The sequence below is a fragment of the Notamacropus eugenii genome, chromosome 5 (assembly GCF_028372415.1).
Source record: "Notamacropus eugenii isolate mMacEug1 chromosome 5, mMacEug1.pri_v2, whole genome shotgun sequence".
Lineage (NCBI taxonomy): Eukaryota > Metazoa > Chordata > Mammalia > Diprotodontia > Macropodidae > Notamacropus > Notamacropus eugenii.
In genome coordinates, this window is record NC_092876.1 from 413,774,055 (window position 1) to 413,795,019 (window position 20,965).

At 36.3% G+C, this 20,965-nt stretch overlaps 1 protein-coding gene across 1 annotated transcript in view; it reads right to left on the reverse strand.

Annotated features, from left to right (window-relative positions):
* Positions 1–12,863: 12,863 nt before the first annotated feature.
* The window catches only part of PCP4 (Purkinje cell protein 4), a 29,599-nt gene continuing 21,497 nt past the window's right edge, over positions 12,864–20,965 (reverse strand). The window contains exon 4 of the mRNA XM_072615768.1: positions 12,864–13,291. Coding sequence (XP_072471869.1) covers positions 13,164–13,291 — 128 coding nt within the window. The 3' untranslated portion in view covers positions 12,864–13,163. The remainder of the gene's footprint in view (positions 13,292–20,965) is intronic.

A 20,965-nucleotide genomic window follows, 5' to 3' on the forward strand; every position in this document is an offset into this window, starting at 1 on the left:
TTTGAGAAATATCTATGAGCTTTTCAATATTATTCATGTATATCATACCTAATGTCTAAAATTTTATTCATGTCTTTCTTTTATTCTTTGTTTTTAGATTCAGTTGGAGAGGGATAAATTGAGGTCCTCTACTATTATACTTTTACTATCTTTCTCTTTATAACTCATTTAATTTTTCCTTTAAGAATTTAGATAAAATTTATTCACTCTTTATGATAACTTTCAGCAAAATATCATTTTTCTATTTATTTTTTTAGGTCTTATGTGTGTGTGTCTGTCTATTTCCTTGTTCTTAGAAACATGATTGTTACTTTTCTTTTGTTTGATTTTGCTTCAGCTGAAGAATAAAAGTTTCTACTTCAGCTCCTTATTTGAAAATATGTCTTTTCCTCTTCCTTTTTTACTTTAGCTGAAACATAAAAGATTCTGTTCCACCCCTATTTGTATTTCTCTCAAGTGTCTTTCTTATAAACAACATATTACTGAATTCTAGTTTCTAATCCATTAGGCTATCCTCTTCCATTTTATGAGTGAGTTTATTTCATTTACATTAACAATTATTAATATTAATTGTGTGTTTCCCTCCTCTTATTCTCTTATACTTTGCCTTCCTACTCTTTAAGAGTTTATCTTGCTATTTTCTAAACTCCCTCTAAATCTGTTTTCCCTCTGATTCTCCTCCACCTTTTCTTTAACTATTTTCCCTCCTGTTTCTTTATTAGATTATGTATATATGTATACATACATGTATGTTTATATATTTACCTCAACTGTAGGTGTATCCTACCCTCCTTTGATCAGTTCAGATAAGAGCGAAGTTCAAATGTTGTCCACTTCTTCCCCCACTCCAAATAGTGAAAATCTGGGACCTATACCAGGCCAGAGGGAAATCTTGCTTCATTCACTGAATGTCTTGTGAATGTGCTGTCAATGCAACTTATTTCAGCCCAGAAGGGACCAAACTCCTGAGTATACACCAGCATATCTGATCTAGGTCTACTTGGCCTCCCACTTGACATGTCTCCAGCATCTCATTTTTCACCCTCATTGTCACGTCCAGCACATCACACTCATCAAAGCACTCTCCTTGTGACTTCATCATGGCAGGTTAACAAGCAGGTCCCAATTCTGCAGGCTTAGCCACCATGAGCTGTGAATGATTGATTTATTTGTTGTGAGCTCAGGGAAGATAGTATGTCAGCTTTATGACCCCAACTCTTCTGACATCATTTAGCTAAATAAGTTTACTTCTTACTCACGCACAGCAATCATATGAAATAATTTTCATCATTCTTCTTGTTCCTTTCCCACTCCCACCTCCAGTGTATTTCTCTTCTCTTCCCTTTCCTTTTTTCTTTTAAGATCATCAAAACATAACAAAATCAGTCCCATCACTTCTGTCACTTAGTCTAGTCACTCTGTAACTCCTGATAATGACTGGGTTGTGAAGGGGCAAGTGTGTCATTTCCTCATATTCAAATGTAAACAGTTTATCTTTGTTTAATGCCTTTATGGGGGAGTACCTGCTCATTTTTCCTTTTATGTTTCTCTTGATTTCCATATTTTGTCAAAGTTTCTATGCAGATGTAGTCTTAAGAAATGTTTAGAAGTCCTCTATGTCATTTATAATCCATTTTAAGTATTATACTCAGTTTGACTGGGAATGCTATTCTTGGATGTAAGATTAAATCTTTTGCCTTCTGGAATATAATATTCCAAGCTCTCTGATCCCTTATAGAGGGGGCTGCTAAATTGTTTGTGATCCTGACTGTGGTTCCTCAAAACTTGAATTCTTTCTTTTTTTACTTCTTGTAGTATTTTTTTTTTTTTTGCTTTGATGGAGGAGGTCTAGATTTGGCTAAAATATTTCTGGGAATCTTAATTCTAGAATTCCTTTCAGTTTGTGATAAATGTATCTTTCAATTTATATTTTTCCCTCTAGTTCAAAGAGTTTTGCTTTTAAGATTTCTTAAGAGATGGTGTCCAGACACTTTTTTGGTCACGCATTTCAGATTTGATGATTCTTAAATTATCTCTCCCTCATCTGTTGACCAGGTCACTTTTGCTATGGTAATAGGTAACTTTTATATAGTACTTACTATGTGTTAGGCACAGTGCTAAGTGATTTACAATTATTTTCTCATTTGGTCCTCATAACAACCCTGAGACATAGGTACATTATTGCCCCCATTATACAGATGAGGTAACTGAAGTTAATCAACTTGCCAAGAATCACAAAGCTAGTAAGTTTCAGAGGCCAGATTTGAATTGAGGTCTTTCTGATTCCAGGCCCAGTACTCTGATACTGACTGTGCCCATTGATTCTCACTTTTTTTTTAACCTAACTACCCAATGAGATAGCTTTCTTCTAAATGAGATACATTTTCTTCTATTTTCCAATGTTTTGACTTTGTTTTGATGTTCTTTAATGTTTTATTGAGTCATTACCATAATAACTCTTAATAGTGGGGTTATTTTTTTAATTACAGCTAATGCTAATTAATTCTGGGGAGAAAACTTGACCTGATCTTGTCTTCTCTAGGTCTTTATGATGCTTTCTTACGGTATTAAGTATTATGTTATTCTAGAATCTCAGGGACAGCTCAGACTGGGTACCTGATCCCAAAGTTATGTGATCCTGGGTGAAATTTTTTTATTGCCCTCTGGGTCTAAGCTCTGCAAGTTACTGAACCATGTTTGGGTCTAAGCAAAATACCTTTCAACTCTTCCCTGGTACAAAGTCCCAAAAGATTCAGTCACTATCAGGCCTCTGACAAGCTCTTCACATTCAGGACAAATGAACTGCAGCTTGTCTTTGGTGTAGGCTTCCTACCCTGATTATTTCACTACAAACTTCAGAGTGTGCTGCTGACTAGAACTGAGTCCTTTCCCTGTTCCTGGGGACAGACTCAAATCACAAGGATACTGTCTGTTTTTAAATTTGTTTTTGGCTATTCTATACAACATAGGATCCACAACAATCACTCCTTTCCACTAGTCCTAAGTTCAGGCCACCACCTCAGTCCACCCTCAATCTATGATCCAGAACTGGGTAGTGGGTGTTAGAGCTGATAGGTGGCACCCATTCCTACAACATGCATTAGTTTAAGGACCTCCCTGAGCCCTCTTCCTGCGCTGATATTTCCTGCCTATATGTAGAACCTTGGCTTTCCTTGGGCCCAGCTCTACACTGGGGCACTCCTGGCTAAAACCCATCCCATTTCCACAGACTCCCTGTCTGTTTCCCTATGGAACTATTGGCCAGAAAAATGAGTCACTGTGATTTTTGTCTTAGATTTCTGATCAAGATGGAATAAAAAGCATTTTCTAGATCTTAAGTGTAAAGGAGGGAGCTTAGCTGTATTCTTTCCAACTACTCTATCATCTTGGTTTGAATCTGGCTGAGACATCATTACTGTTTAGCCCCTAGGGAAAGTGTCATCAAATGGGAAGGAATCCAAAAGTAAGAAAAAGGGAAAGGTAAGTAAAAAAGATTTAAATAACTAAAGATTTAAGAAAACAGAAAACTAAAAAGAAAAAACATTTATCACAGTTAAACCACAATATTAATGATAAAAATCCTCCAGATTATTTAAACAGTTCCAAACATATTTGGATAAGTATTGAAAGACAAAGAAAAAAATGAATCAACATTTAATAAAGACCAGGACCCTTTGGATTCTCAAAGGAACATGAAATCACAGGAGGAAGTTCACAAATTCAGTCCTTCAGAGCATATATAACTGGCAGAATAGAAAAATAGAAAAAATTGAATCCACAGTGGTAAATCTCACTGAAAAAATAGAAGAAAGAAAAACTGACTTGGAATGCAACTATATAGAAATGAAGGAAATATAGAAAACCAAAGAGAAACAAAAAAGTAGTGGTAAAAGAAAACATGCTCTCTACAGAAGAAAAATATATTGATTTTGAAGACAAAATATGTAGATCTCCTACAATGATTATAAGGTCTCCCAAATGATTATAGGTCTCCCAAAAGAGCACAATGAGTCAAAAAATCTCAGAACCATAATGCAAATCCAGAACTTCTGAACAAAGTGTCAGTTGAAAGAATCCACAGCTCACTTGAGAAAAGATGAAAAAAAGACAATGATGCAACCTCCAAAATATACAATGGTTATATTTAACAGCTCCAAAATTCTGCAAGCAACCAAGAGAAAGACCTTCAAATACAGTGGAAAAGAAATTTAAAAACCACAAGTGTTCTGTAACCACAAAAGGGAATAAACAAATCTTTTTGGAACAGCAAAAACATCTCAACAACTTTTTATTTGGTTTATTTATTTAGTATGTTATTTTCCCCAGTTACATAAAAAACAGTTTTTATCATTCACTTTTAAACTCTACATTCCAAATTCTCTCCCTTTGTCCTTCCTCAACCCAAGGCCATTGAGAAAGTAAGCAATTTGATATAGGTTACGCATGTCTATTCATGCAAAATATTTTCATAAGTCATGTTGGGAAGGAAAACATATAACAAAGGGGGGAAAACCTCAAGAAAAATAAAGAATTTTTTAAAAGTGTGTTTCAATCTGTATTCAGACAAAATCAGTTCTTTTTGGGGGGATGGAAAGCATTTTTCATCGTAAATTCTTCAGAGTTGTCTTGGATCATTGTGTTGCTGAGAATAGCAAAGTCATTCAAAGATTATCATCTTACAATATTTGTTGTTAATTTGTACACAGTATATTTGACTTTGCATCAGCTCATGAAAGTCTTTCCAAGTTTTTCTGAGAGCATCCTGCTCATCATTTCTTATAGCACAATGCTTTCCAATCATGATCGCACCACAATTCATTCAGCTATTTCCCAATTGATGGGCATCCTCTCAATTTCCAGTTCTTTGCCCCCAGAAAAGAACTGCTATAAATATTTTTGCCCACATATGTCCTTTTCTTTTTTGGTTTTTTTTTTTCTCTTTTGATACACAGATCTAGTAGTGGTATTGTTAAGTCAAAGAATACACATGGTTTTATAGCCTTTGAACATAGTTCCAAAGTGCTCTGCAGAATGGTTAAATCAGTTCACAACTCTACCAACAATGCATTAATTTCTAATTTTTCCCACATCCCCTCCTCCATTTATCATTTTCTTTTTCTGTCCTACTAGAGAACCTGAGATAGAACCTCAGAATTATTTTAATTTGCATTTCCTCAACCAATAGTTAATAAAGTACTTTTTCATATGTTATAGATAATTTTGATTTCTTCATCTGAAAACTGTTCATATCTTTTGATCATTTATCAATTGGGAATGGATCTTATTTTTTATAAATTTAACTCAGTTTTCTATATGTTTGAGAAATGAGACCTTTAGCAGAATAACTTGCTTCATAATTTTTTCAGTTACTGTTGAAAATAGATGATAAATATAGAGAACTATAAATTGATGAACTGATGTAGAATAAAATGAACAAAATCACAAAACAATCAAAAATAAGTGTTGCAAAATGACAAAGGAAAAGCATGACTCCAAAGAATATATTCCCACCTATACACATACCAAAGTATTGCACATATTTTCATACTTTTTGATATGTAGACCAGTTTTGCCAATTTTTTTTCCTTTTCAAAAAAATGGTATTGTCATGCTATATGTCTTCTAGGAATAGGAAAGGGGGGGATACTGGGGAAAATGTTAACAATTTTGGAAACCAAAAGTCATCAATAAAAACTTTTTTTTAAATTTTTCTGTAATGTTATGCCTTCCTGGGAAGAGCTGAACATGGACATACGCATCAAAAAATAATTAGTTCAGTTAAACAAATGTAGGAAAGACTTTAGCCTGTGCATGAGGGAAAACAACATGCTTAGCTATGGGCAGTTGTATGGCACAGTGAACAGAGTGCTTAAATCAAAAAGGCTCATCTTCCTGAGTTCAAATCTGGCTTCAGACTACCTGTATGACCCTGGGCAAGTCACTTACCCCTGTTTCCCTCAGTTCTTCATCTGTAAAATGAGCCAAAGAAGGAAATGACAAACCACTCTAGTATCTTTGCCAAGAAAACCTCAAATGGGGTCACAAAGAGTTAGATATGACAGAAATGACTGAACAATAGCATGCTTGACTGATGAATGCAAATTTTCCTGTAAGCAGACACTCCAGGTGGAAAATTTGTACAAAAATTTGCTTCATCCAAACTTACTGAAGTATTCTGCTAAGGCTGTAGTCACTGCTACAGAGTCATACATTGCCCATAGGAAGGTAGAGCTTGTGAGATCACTCCATTAATTTTTGTTACCATATTCATTGGGAGCTGTTGTTGTTGATGGTGTTGATATTTATCCTTCATTCTCAAAGAAGACCAATGACATCAGGAAGCTGATGTCTTGACCTGCAAGTGAACTGGATTTAAGTGAAGCCGGGCTATGCAGTCACCGGCCTCCCTGTCTCCCTCAGGAGCTACTTGGGTCCAGTGGCAAGATATAGATCAAGACAACTAGAGATGGCCCTGGATGCAGTGGGTACCTTGGCCTTTTTAAGTTAAGGTCTTTCCCAAATCTCAGTTTATCTAAGATAATGAATGCTCATTCCATGATTAAAAGAAAACCCCAAATGAGATCACAAAGAGTCGGATACAAGTAACAAGCAACAATATCCTTTGGAACTAGAGATTACTGAAAGAAGTTGGCTATCTCAGTCGTATTTTAATTCCTTCAGTTTATTGACCTCAAGAAGATGGCATTGAGAAATAAGATATACAGGCAATGGAGTTTAGAAATCTATCTTACTCTACAGAAACATAAAAGGAAGAGAATAAGAAAAGGGGGAGTGATAGAAGGGAGGGCAGATTCAGGGAAGAGGTAATCATAATGTATGCCATCTTGGGATGGGGGAGGGGAGAGATGGGGAGAAAATTTGGAATTCAAAATCTTGTGGAAATGGATGTTGAAAACTAAAAATAAATTAACTAATAAAAAGAAGATGGCATTGAACAGAATCTGATTTTCTACCTAGACAATCCTTTCTTCCTGAAAGATAACTCTGAGACTTCAACTTCCCTATAGCTGAATGACTGATTTCTGTTTCTCGATCAGAGGAACAGTGCCTTCATTTCAGTATTCCGTTTGCACATATGTTATTAGGATAGTGAGAATACGAAAACTTAAAAAGAAAGAAAATGAATCACATGAACAGCAATTCTTACACCAGAACATAATAAAACCCTATATTTAAGGGATCATTTTCTGTGCTGCATTCTGTTTCCTCGTTAAAAAGAGGTATTACTGTCATAACTTGAGATATGTAGGTAGGTGTGTGAAAGGAAAGTAGGATTCATTCAATTTAATTCTTTAATTCATTCCATTTAATTTTCTATATCTAACAAAGCTGTTACTCAGTTGAGTCCACAAGCGTTCAGGGCACTTAAATCTTCCTCTTCTGCTCACAAGCATTGTGTGGTTTTTTGAAGTTTTTTCATTTGTTTTGTTTTGTTTTGCTGTATCCCAATCTTAGAAAGCCTAACTTCTAATTAGGTGCATTCTCCTTTCTCAAACTCATCAAACTTCCAAAGTTCTCTACTGTCAAGGGCAGTAGCATCGTCCCATTCTACCAAGCTAGCCTTGCTTCTGCCCCGTAGGGATGATGTTCATTTATTCTAATTATTTTATTGAAAAAAATGAAGCCATTCACCATTCTTCCTTCTTCAGCATTTCATATCATGCAGGTGCCTTCTCCCGCTATCTGCCCCCTCATTCAGCCCATATGAAGAGGTGCCCCTTGTCCCTTTCCCTGCATAAGTGATGATATTCCATCTTGCCTCCTCCAGAAGATTTATCCTCACCACTTTCTTATTTATCTTTAATCTCTTCTTATCTATTACTTTTCTCCTTCTTACAAACATGCCTTTGTCTCCCTATAATAGAAATTTTTTTCTTGCATGATTCTTTGAATGTTCTTAAACTCCATTGTCATTTGGGGTCTACCTTGTAAATCTGACTTGTGGTGTATATATGTTTGTGTGCAATCTTTTGATATTTCTCCAACTCCACTCTTCAACAACATTCGTCACTTGGGGTCCATCTCTGATTTGTGATACAATTTTAATTGGCTGTGAATTTTTACTAGATTGCTTGCTAAAATCCCCTATGCCTACACTTCCTCTGACTATGTATTTTGATAACCTACCATCTCTTATCCTGTTCCTTGACATAAGGCCATCATTGTAAAGATGGTCTGAGTGTAGGATTTCGGGTGGTCCTTTACCTTTCTTCCACCTAGAGATGACACATACCGACACTCAGATGCTTAAGAGGGAATATCCCCTCCTCATTTCAAGGCTGGGGGAATGCCCTAGCCTCACAATGAGGCTGAGAAGGTATGACCCCCACCCCTTGTTTAAAGGTAAGGGAAGAAGACCCTCTCTTCATCCAAGTGTGTGTTCATCCTTCATTGCTGAAAAAGACCGTGTCATCAGAGAAATAATGACATGACTTGAATTTGGCTTTGTTTTGACCCTTTATGCACAAGACTGGTGCAAAGGGAGATGACCAGACATCCCATGAAATGCTGTGTGCTTGGGATTTGGGTCACATCATGAAGCCAACTTTTCCAATTACTTTTTCTCCCATCGAAGAAAAATCTGTGAACTATCCTTCCATTTAGCTTTAATCTTAATCTTCTGGATTTAGAGAAAGAATGTCAATATTGACACTATTCAGTTCCACCAATAGTATGTCAACTCTGAAAGTCATTGGATAAGGATCTCACATTTAGGGTACAACAGTTAAATTCATTTTTATGGTTTATTTAAAACTGTTATTCTTAGCACCCCCTTCCCCCCTTTACTGTCACTCTAGTATTTTCACTGGGGCAGCTAGGGGGTGCAGTGGATAAAGCACCAGTGGAGGAGTCATCCAAGGGAATGCTTTAGAGAAACCCCCTCAAATCTCCACCCAGAAGAGTAAACACTGTCAGTCAGTCCTTGGACTGCTAGATTGTCTCCCACTCTTAGCTAATGCCAAGAGATCCTCTAGCAATACATTATTCTATCCTCAAAAACACTCATTTGATTCTTCCATCCCCATTATTGTCTTGAGTTGATATCTTGAGTTGAGTTGATAACTCAGTATCTTTTCCCACTTCCAAAGTTCTCTGCTGTGAAGGGCAGTACCACTGGCCCACTTTCCCAAGGTTGCCACTAGGCATAATCTTGCAATCCTCACTATCACTCACCTCCCCATATCCAATCCAAGGCCTTTCAATTTCATCTTCGAAACATCTCAGATATACTCCTTTCTCTTTGATAACACCACTACCCTGGTGGAAACCCTCATTTCCTTACATCTGAACAATTGCAACAGCTTACTGGTAGATTTCCCTCGAGCAAATCTCTCCCCACTCTAGTTAATCCTCCAGGCACCAAAGTATTTTTAAAATAAATTTAAAATTAAGCCTTTCCCAATACTTCTTAATTTACTTGCCTTGTCTGTATGGATTATTTCCTATGAATCCAATATACAGCTTGATTGCACATAGATGTTTGCATGTTGTCCCTCCCATTAGACTGTAAGCTCAGCAAGAGTGGGGATTGTTTTTTGCCTTTCTTTGCATCTCCATTGCAAAGTATCTCCAGGCACAGAGCCTGGAATATAGTGGAAGTTTAATACTTAGTACTTATTGAGTGACTCCTGTCATGTCTGCCTCAGAATCTGAAGAGGATTTCAAGAATCCTTCCCCAAACTTTTAGGTTGGGTAGAGGAATCTACCTCTTCTTGACTTTGTGATTCTTCCTATCTTTCTTTAGACTAGTCTATTTCTAAATCCCACTGGGGTTTTTGCAGGGGTTGTGGGCTCATATACCACTTGAAATGCTGCCATCTTCCCAATCCATCATTCTACAAAGTCAAATCTCTATTCCTAAAGCATAGGATTGGTCATGTCACTATTCTGTAGTTCACAAAGCTCCAAGGAATCCTTGATGTCTCTTAAATAAGATAAAAACAAAAAGTATTTATTAATATGTGCTGAACATTATCTTAAATGCTGGGAATACAATGAGATGGTTTAAAAAAAAGAGCAATACCTGATTTCAAAGAGCTTCCACACACAAACAGCTAAACAACTAAGCACAAACAAAATATGCACAGGATAAATGAGAGATGATCAAGATAGGGAAGGCACTAACACTAAAGGAGATCAGGAAAGGTAAAGATGGGATAGAACTTGAAGGAAGCACCAGAAGCCACAAGACAGAGACGAAGGAAGAAAGATCTAGACATGGGAGACAACCAGTGAAATTGCCTAGTTAGGAGGTAGAGTATCTCATGTGAGGAACAGCAAGGAAGTCAGGGTCATCAGGTCACAGACAGAGTATGTGAAGGGGAGTAAATTATCTGAGAATTGGAAAAGTAGGAAGGGGTGTGATTATGAAGGACTTCTAAAGCCAGAGGATTTTTTTTATATTTGATCCTGGCGGTTATAGAAAACTCCTTTTTGCATTTAAAGGTCTAATTATTCTAATTTTACCCTATCTTTCCAATATGATTATATATTAATCCAACTAATACATGATATACTCAATCAAATGTCCTACTTACTGTGTCCCTTACCTTCCATTTCTGATGTCTGTATCTGTCCCTGTGCCTAGAAAGCTCTCCTACCCTTCAAGGATCAGCTCAAGTGCCACCTGCTTCAAGGTAACTTTCTCTCCCCCACAACCTATGGATATTACCTTCCATTTATTTTGTATAAATCTTGAATTTACTTATTCATTAACATAGCACAGTTCCCAATAGAATGCAAATTCTTATTTCATCAATGCATTGTCAAAGTTCCTAGAACATTGTTCTGTGTGCTTAATATATGGTTGCTGATTGATAATAAGAATTATGCATGAAGGAGATTAATCTCATATGTAGGACAGAAGAGAAAAGTATGGAGTCAGGGAAGTTAGAAGGATATTACAATAATAGACAATGAAAAGTATTAAGGGTTTACCTAAACCAGGGAGGTAATAACAAGAATAGACAGGATACAAAAGATAACACAGAATCAAAATTTAAATTTTTCTGATGGTAAAGTGAGGGAGAGTAGTTGAGGGTGAGGGGAATAAAACATGATGTAAAGGCCTAAGTCTGACAGACTTAGAGAATAGTGGTGCTATTAACAAAATCAGGGAGATGATGAGGAGAATATGGAGGGTGGGTAGGTATTGATCTAAGTTAAGAATATGGTGAGTTTGAGGCAAGGGTGGGACACCTGGGTGTGTGAAAAATTATAGAATTTAGGGTCCAGAGCACAAGAGTGAAAGATGAAAATTTGGGAATCATCTGTACAAAGGAATAGATGAAGTAGTAGAAGCTCACCGAAGGAGAAATGTAAAGAGAAAAAAAAAAGAAAAAGACTGATGATGGAATCTTTTAAGGCATGGAAATATCTACTTTTAGAAAGTAAGAAGAAGTGAGACCAATGAATTATTCAGAAATGCAAATAGACTGTTTTTCTGAAATTCGGAGAAATCTCCAAATTATCTAAATTCCCCAAGATCATTCTTTTGTAAGTTGCAGTTCTTCAGTATTGAGAAGGTGTGAGTTCCTTTTAATGCCACATTCCCAAGAGTTTTCAGCAAGAAATGGAGATTTTCCTCTAGAGTGTGCATTTTATTATGAATATGCAAATGAATAGGATCATAAAGACAGAGAGGATCAATGCTGGACAACTGCTCAGTTAGAGATTATGTGGTCAAACACTTTTGTCCTGGGAAGGAATTCACTTAACCCTTCAAGGTATATCCCATTCTAGTACTGTTCAATAACATGTAAATGAAAATGGAATATTAGGCAGACCAATCACACTACCCCATTCCTTGCATCCAATTCTACACCAAAAGAGAAACCCAGTAAAGTAAGCTCTTTTACCTTAAATATCTGAATTGGGAAAAGAGTTGTGTCAACTATGGAGAGCTAGTTTGAATTACCTGGGTTATTGATTCAAATATCCACCTGTTTGTTTTTGTTAGCATATATATGGTCTCAGTATCAATACCACTGAGCTACAAAAGTCAGGCAATGTTCTGGATTCTTAATCAATGCCCATAACCTCATCTGGCTAAGACTATCCTGGCCTTAAAAGTATCCATTTATAAACCTTACCAACTCATGAGGGTACATGCTTCTTTGCTCCTATGAAATCATCTTCTCTAAATAATGAGCTTCTCTTCCCTATGTATGTAGCCTCAAAGTGAATTTGTATTACGGTGATTTAACTATGAGACTTACAGAGGAGTAGAAGAGATAGGAAAGGCTCCAAAATTGCAAATTCTGGTAAATAATCCTAATGGGTGACGCATAGGGTAAAGACCATAGAAAAATACAGGAAAGGTAGAAAAGCCTCCATTCCTCCAAAGGTCAAAGAATTTTTTTTAATAAATGGAATAATAGTTATGAGAAGCCAAAATTTTCCATGAATTTCCCCCAACATTATTAATAGTTAGGCGGGGGTGGTTGGGAAAGAAGGGCGTATTGCTCTTTATTTATGTATTATGTAAGTCTAAATTATATGATCCAAATATAGGTGGATTATATTCATGTCTCCTATCCTGGATCAGCACTTTTTTTCTTCAATAACATCTCTGGTTCCCTTGTCAGAGAAAAATGTATTCTTCCTATTCAGGCCTTTGCAGCAAACTTCTTGTTTTTCCTTTATTAAAAGCAAGAATTTATTGACATAATGAACATTCTCTAAGTCAAGCAAGATGGAGAAACCATCTTATATCCCTCAGCAAACAACAAAAATAACAAATTCAAATCTCCAAATTATGTCTTCAAGCTTTGAATGGAAAAGAAAATATGAATTTGTTTTCTAATGATTTATGACTTGCTATATTAATATAAAACAGTAAATGAAGACTGACATTTCTTTATTTTATTTTATTATGACATCAAATACAGTTGTTAGTTACAGACGAGATAGAACTAGAGCTAAACAAATAACCTTAATTGCTTAAATGTCACATCTTATATTTTCCTACATGGCTATAAATATCTAGAACTTGTATACATGCACTTCATGTTTGTTACTCAGATGTGTAAAATGTGTCTGTTTGGAGGGTTTTGCTGGTCGGGTCATTTGTTCATATATTTTCTTATCTGATGACTGTAGAATTCGATTCATTTTCATGAACTGTGAGGAAACTCTTGACACTAAGACTGGGACCCTGCCTTTTTCTTCTGGAATTTTCTGAATTGAGACTGTATTGTCACAGCAGCACGTTCTGTCTCTGGTGCATCCATGTCGATTTGAAATTCCTCTTGAATTTTCTTTTGTCCATCTGTCTCAAGAAAACAAAAAAACAAGGAAATAACTGAACTTAAGATAAGATGACTGCAGACCTTGAAGCCAAGATAAATTTGAAAAGCAAAAATGAAATTTAGGGGAATTATTTTGATCACAATCAGAAGACAGGCTGGATAGTGTTACTACCAGGAAGAGAGTGAAGTCCCAGGGAGTAATACTCAGGTACAAAATTATCACATTTAATATTTTCTTTTTTATATGATTTCAAATATTTCTGTCTTTATAATCGTCAAATCTGAATGAAAGTGTCTTTATATTCTCAGAATTCCTTAGGAACATTTTATTAGTTTTATATGTTTGACTAAATAGTTTAATCAAGAAATATTTTTTAAATTCCAAATATCAAGCTTTTGACAAAATAGAGCACTCATTCTTATTTAAAAAAAAAACACTGGAAAGCATAGGAATAAATGGAAATTTTCTTAAAATGATAAATAGTATCTATTGAAAACCATCATCAAGCATTATCTGTAATGGAGATAAGCTAGAAGCCTGCCCGGTAAGATCAGGGGTGAAGCAATGATGTTCATTATCACTACTGTTATTCAATATTGTACTAGAAATGCTCATTATAGCAATAAAATAGGAGCAATAAGATATAACTAGGCAAAGAAATTGAAGACATCACAATAAGCAATGAGGAAACAAAACTATTACTCTTTGAAAACAATAAATGGTATCCTTAGAGAATCCTAGGGAATCAACTAAAAAGCCAATTAAAATAATTAACAACTTAGGCAAAATTGCAGGATATAAATTAAACCTACAAAAATCATCAGCATTTCTATATATTACTAATAAAGTCCAGAAATAAGAAAGAAAGAGACATCCCACTTAAAATATGGTAGACAATATTAAAAACTTGAGAGTCTTCCTGCCAAGACAAACCCAGGAACTATATAAACACAATTATAAAACACTTTTCAAACAAATAAAGTCAGATTAAACAATTGGAAAAATAGTAATTGCTCATGGGTAAGTTTAGCCAATATAATAAAGATAACAATTCTACTAAAATTAATTTGCTTATTCAATGTCATGTCAATCAAACTACCAAAAAGCATTAGATAGAGCTAGAGAAATAATAATAAAATTCTGGAAGAACAAGAGTTCAAGGAAAAAAATATGAAATAAGGCAGTCTAGTAATACCAGATTTCAAGCTATATTACAAAGGGACAATCATGAAAACAAACAAGTACTGACCAAGAAATACAGCAGAGGATCAGTGGCATAGATTAGGTACATATTAGAGAGTAGTAAATGACTGTAGTTTTCTAGAGTTTGATAAACCCAAAAATCCAAGTTTTTGGGAGAAGAACTCACTATTTGACAAATTTCCTGGGAAAATTGGAAAGTAATTTTGCAGAAACTAGATATGGACCATCATCTCACAATATATACCAAGATAAGGTCAAAATGGGTACATGATTCAGACATGTGAAAAGCGATATCATAAGCAAATTAGGGAAGCATTGAAATGTTTGCCTGTCAGATCTATAGTTAAGGGAAGAATTGGTGACTAAGCAAGAGATAGAAAGGATCATGGAAAATAAAAAGGATAATTTTTATTACATAAATTCAAAAGTTTTCAGACAAACAAAACCAATGCAGCCAAGATTATAGAAGGAAAGCATTTCATGGGGGAGGAGAGAATTAAAAATCAAGTTTCTCTGATAAAGGCATCATTCCTTAAATATATTGGGAACTGAGTCAAAACTATACAAAAAATATGTTATTCGCCAATAGGTAAATCGTCAAAGGATATAAACAGGCAGCTTTCAGAAGAGATCAAAGATATAGTTATATGAAAAAATGTTCTAAATCACTATTGATTACAGAAATGAAAATTAAAATAACTGAGTACCACCTCACACCTGGAAGATCAGCTGACATGACAAAAAAGGGAAACAACAAATATTGAATGGAATATAGAAAAATTTGGACACTAATTCACTGTTGGTAGAGTTGAGAACTAGTCCAACCATTCTGGAGAACAATTTGGAACTATACCCATAGGGCTATGAAACTGTATATACCCTTCGAACTAACAATACCACTACTACTAGTTCTGATCCCAAAGAGATCAAAGAAAAATGAAAGGAACCTATATGTACTAAAATATTTGTAGTAGCTCTTTTTTGTGATAGAAAAAGAATGAAAATTGAGGGTATGCCCATCAATTGGAGATTGACTGAACAAGTTGTGTTATATGATTGTGATGGAATACTGATGTTCTATAAGATATGACAAGCTATATAGCTTCAGAAAAACCTGGGGTGTCATATGAATTGATGCAGAGTGAGATGAGCAGAACAAGGAGGACATTGTACACAGTAATAGCCATATTGTACAATGATCAAGTAGAATAAGGAGTGAGAGAATTAAACAGTTGAGATCATTAGTAACTTTGCAGTATGATGTTTCAGTAGAATGGTAGGTTGGAAGCTAGACTGAAATGAATAGAAATTAATTGGTACCAGGAAAATTGAGAGAAATTGAGGCAAGGAACAGAGATAACTTTTTCTAGAAATTTGGCTAGGAAAGGTAGAGGAAATTTAAGATAACTTGGGATGACAGAGTCCATTGAAGGTTTTATAAAGGAGACCTACATACATTTGCTCATAGAAGGAAAAGAATCAGTGAGTAAGGAAAGATTAAAGATAAGAGACAGTAATTGATTGAAGGGCCAAGATCCCAGAGAGCAGATATTATAGAGTCAAGGGGGCCTCTTGGGAGACAGACAAAGATGGTCTAATAGTAGGAAGAAATACAGCTAAATTCCTTCCACCAATACATATAAAATATTTCAGACCAAGTCCTTATCAGGAAATTCAGGAAAAAATCATGAGTCATTTTTTCCCAAACAGGTTAACATAGACAGATAAGTATATAGGTCTGAGGTGAAGAGCGTACCTCATGGAGCATGGAAGCCTGCAGGAACTGAAAAAAGACCAAGGCTGAATATCAGGGAAAGGACAGCTCCCAAATCCATAAAAAATGGTCCAAATTTTGGCGATATTATTCAAGGAGGCTGGGACAAGTGCCAACTTGCAGCTCTGCTGATCACTACTCCAGTCCCAAGTGCCAAGACTGAAACCCAAGCCAGAAATTCAGAGCTCAGACTAAAAGGGCAGTAATCAGACTTTGCCTCGGATCAGACCACTTTGAGAACAGCAAATATTTGCATGTCCCTAGCCTTATCTGTTTTTAAGATCCTGGAATTATACATAATTAATTAATTCCCAAGAAAGCATGGTTGTTGGCCTTCATTCTCAAAGAGGATCAAAATGACATCACCATGATAAAGTGAAGTTTCAATGTGTATGATTGTGGCTGATCAGACCACAGACTGGGCACAGATAGTCTGCATGAACATTTGGGGTGGTTACTCCAAATTTGTAAATTCTACGTTTCCTTTGTGCCGTTTCAGTTCTGCTTTGCTCATAGAGGACAGCACCTTTTTTGGTGTGGGCATGCCATGTTGAACAGTTCTGCGCCAGTATCTCCCATGTCCCACAATCAAATCCAAAGATCTTGAGAGAGACTTTGAGAGTGTCCTTGTATCGCTTCTTCTGACCACCATATGGTCACCTGCCCCATGCAAGTTCTCCATAAAATGGTCTTTTTGGCAAGAGTACATTTTGCATTTGAACAACGTGGCCAAGCCATTGGAGTCGTGCTCTCTGAAGCATAACTTGAATGCTTGGCAGTTTAGTTCAATAAAGACTTCAATGTCTGGTACCTTATCCTACCAAGTGATCTTCAGAATCTTCCTAAGACAGTTCATATGGAAGTGATTCAGTTTACTGGCATGGCACTAGTAGACTATCCATGTTTTGCAGGCATACAGCAGTGAAGTCAGCACAATGCCACTGTAGACCTTCACTTTGTTAGTTAGTCTAACACTTCTCTCCCAGAATTTTCTTTGGAGCCTCCCAAACACTGAGCTAGCTCTGGCAATGTGTGTGTCAGCCCCATTGTCAATGTGTACATCCCTGAAAAGTACACTACCAAGGTAAGTGAACTTATCAAAGACATCACCCACACAATTTGATAAGAAACCATAAGGACCCAAGAGGACACAAACTCACCTAGGCATTCCCTTCAAAGAGCACAGGGCTTGACCCTAACATAAAGTCTGAAGTATGGAAGAATGAGCAAAGAAAGAATCCTACCATAAAGAGCTAACATGACAAAGTCACTTAAGACACAATTCCAAAATAAGAGACTGCCTCCAAAATATCTCTAATCAATTGTGAAAAAAAAAAGTTTAGGTACAAGTTCATTACACAAAATGTAAAGTTTGTTTTAAGAATTAGAATTTTAAAAATTAAAATATAAAATATTAAGAATAAAAAAGAATTTTTAATTAAAATTAAAATCAAATGAATATGCTAAAGAGAAATGGAAAAATGAGACCAATAAAAGAAAGAATTGGAAAAAGAATTAATACCTTGGAACAAGAATTATAAAACCACACACACACATGCACGCGCACACACACACACACACACACACGCATACACACACCCCAAAAGAACCCAAATTCCTTGAAAATCAGAATAGACCAAAAAGAAGTTAATGTATCTCACAGCAAAAACAAATGACCTTTAAAAAAGAGCAAAGAGAGAACATTTAATAATCATTAAACTACTTGAAAGGCATAACCTAAAAAGAGCATCTAGAAATCAAATTTCAAGATGTTTTTCAAAAAGTTTTCCAAATCTTTTAGACTCAAAGATAAAATGAAAATAGAAAGAATCTGTTAGTCATTTCATTGAAGAACCCTTACCCGATACAGCTTCCTCCCCACATACAACCCATATACGCAAGCTATGATGCAGTTTTCTAGCCTAGGGTCATATGGGCTTGGTGCCTTTGAAATTTGGTGACTTCTTAATACTGTACAAGTCACTGTATCCTGATGACTGATTGACTGACTGACTGGACACATTTCCAGAAGGACATGATGGGGACCATATCCAGAGAAGCCACTATGTCCTTGCTATGTATAGTTGTTGCATATCCTTGTGTTAGGACAAAGCAAACTTCTGCCTTTGTTAAATGTTTGATGACTCCTAAGTGCCTCATTTTGTCCCAACATTGAACCAGAACAGAAGGTACTGGATTTAGATTTGCATCTGTGACATTTGGCAGTCAGCAAGGCAAGATAAGACATTTTCTTTCTTTCAATCTTAATTTTGTTCTATTTTTTGCAGTTACTAATTATTTCTATGACAACATTGTTTTGTACATGGGACATAACATTGCAAACTCAAGGCAACTCATAAACAAAAAGATTGATTCCTGCATCTATCTCTTGTTTATGTGAAAAGTTTATATTTAACATCCATCCAACCAAAACCAATAAGCTCTCTCCCTTGAAATGTTATCCAGATTTTTCCAAGACCTCTTTTTCAAGACCTGAACTTCATGTTTGTCTTAGAATGTCCCTCAGAATGCTCTGTCAGTAATTAGATGATGGAATAAAATCCCCATGGGAAAAATGAGGGAGAAGCTATTCAAATTTGGGGGTGTTTTTACATGTGACTTGTCTCTTCCTCAGGCTTTCCAAAAGCTACCCTGGCCTACCAAGTTTCTTTGATCTCTGTCTGCAAAGTCCCATTGGCCTTATTTGTCACCTGCTTGAATATCAAAGCCTCCATGGCCACTATCACAATGGCTTCCAAAGTCACTGGGCCTTGGCCCAGTCTGAAATTACTTTGTTTCCAACAATCTCCTGGTCTTCCATGATCCCTTTAATATGTTCCTCTGAGTTAAAGTCCATAAAGTGAACCCTTTAGACAATCTTCTCTGTGATTATCCTGGCACCAATAGAACTGTGCAACGAATCTTTCAATGTTTCTTCTGTCATGTCTTCAGACAGACCTTTGATGAACAAAATTTTGTAGGACTGGATCCTTTGGGCTGCATCAGTTATCTAATGTCCCTATAACTTCAGCCTGATCACTCTGCCTTCAATATCTATTATTGTAACAATATCTGTTACAAGAATTCAAAGCTTCCTTTGCATCTTCCACAGAGGCAAATTAAATAAATGCAAATCCTTTAGATTGGCATTAGTTGTTTGGGAGCAAGCTAATGAATGTTGCCTTTCTTCTGAGACACTGTAGACAAGGTTATTCAGCAACAGCGTCTTTGAGTTTGCCACCCTGTTGTTATTCCTACTCCAGGAATTACTCTTCTACCTCTTGAATTCTCTTGGCCTTGACTTTTCTGTCCTGTGTAGTCCAGAATGAATGCCCAACCATTAATCTCATCTGCCTATTTCTCTTGTGAGGTCTTAAGTTGCTTAAATTCAATGTAGGTCATTCCTTTTCATATCACATTTTTGGTATAGATCAATCTAAACTCAATATCATCTTTAAACACTTCTTTGAGATACCTTTTAGTTCATAGATGATTATACAGTTAATTCAGACTCTGAAGGTGAGATATAACAGAGTAAGTATTGATTCTCTGCCACTTGTGCTACTTTTGGCCTAACAATTAACACCAAGCAAACAGAGGTTCTCCATCAGCCAGCACCACACCGTCCATAAGTGGAACTACTGATTATAGCAAATGGAGAAATTTTGAATGCTATGGATCAGTTCACGTATGTTGGCAGTATACTATCCAGGGATGTACACATACATGATGAGATTGATGCACACATTGCAGAGCTAGCTTTGCATTTGAGAGGCTCTGAAAGAATGTGTGGAAGAGAAGAGGCTGCCTACAAGACTGAAGGTCTACACAACCATTGTGCTGATCTCATTGTTGTATGCCTATGAAACCTGAACAGTTTACAAACACCATGCCAGAAAATTAAACTGCTTCCATTTGCATTGTCTTAGGAAGAGTCTAAAGATCTTGCAAAACTACACAGATTTGGCCTATATTGAATTGCTTGCCTTCCAAAAGGAGGGGGTGGGGAGGGAGGGAGGAAAAGAAGTTGGAACTCAAAGTTTTAGGAACTGTCGAGTGCTACTCTTGCCACTAGGAAATAAGAAATACAGGTAAAGGGGTATAGAAAGTTATGTGGCCCTACAGGACAGAGGAGAGGATGGAGACAAGGGCAGAGAGGGATGATAGAGGAGAGAGCAGATTGGTGATGGGGGCAATTGGAATGCTCGGTGTTTTGGGGTGGGGGGAAGGGACAAGGGGGGGAGAAAATTTGGAACCCAAAATTTTGTGTAAATGAATGTTAAAAGTTAAATAAATAAATTTTTTAAAAAAGAGTCTAAAGATCACCAAGTAAGACCAGGTACCAGATACTGAAGTCCTTTCTTGAACTGGACTGCCAAGCATTCAAACTCTGCTACAGAAAATGTAACTTCGAAGGGTTAGCTATGTTGTTCAAATGTGTGTTTTGCCTAAAAGACTATTTTATAGAGAACTCACACAAGGCAGGCATTCACATGGTGGCCTGAAGAAGGGATACAAGGATATTCTCAAGGTCTCTCTGAAGAATTTTGGTATTGATTGTGAAACATGGGAGACCCCAGCATAGAATCATCCAGCATGGCATGCCCACATCAGAAAGCTGCTATGCTCTATGAGCAAAGCAGAATTGTGAAAGCTCAAAAGAAATGTGAGACGCACAGATTACATGAGTTCAAATCTAGCCTCAGACACTTACGA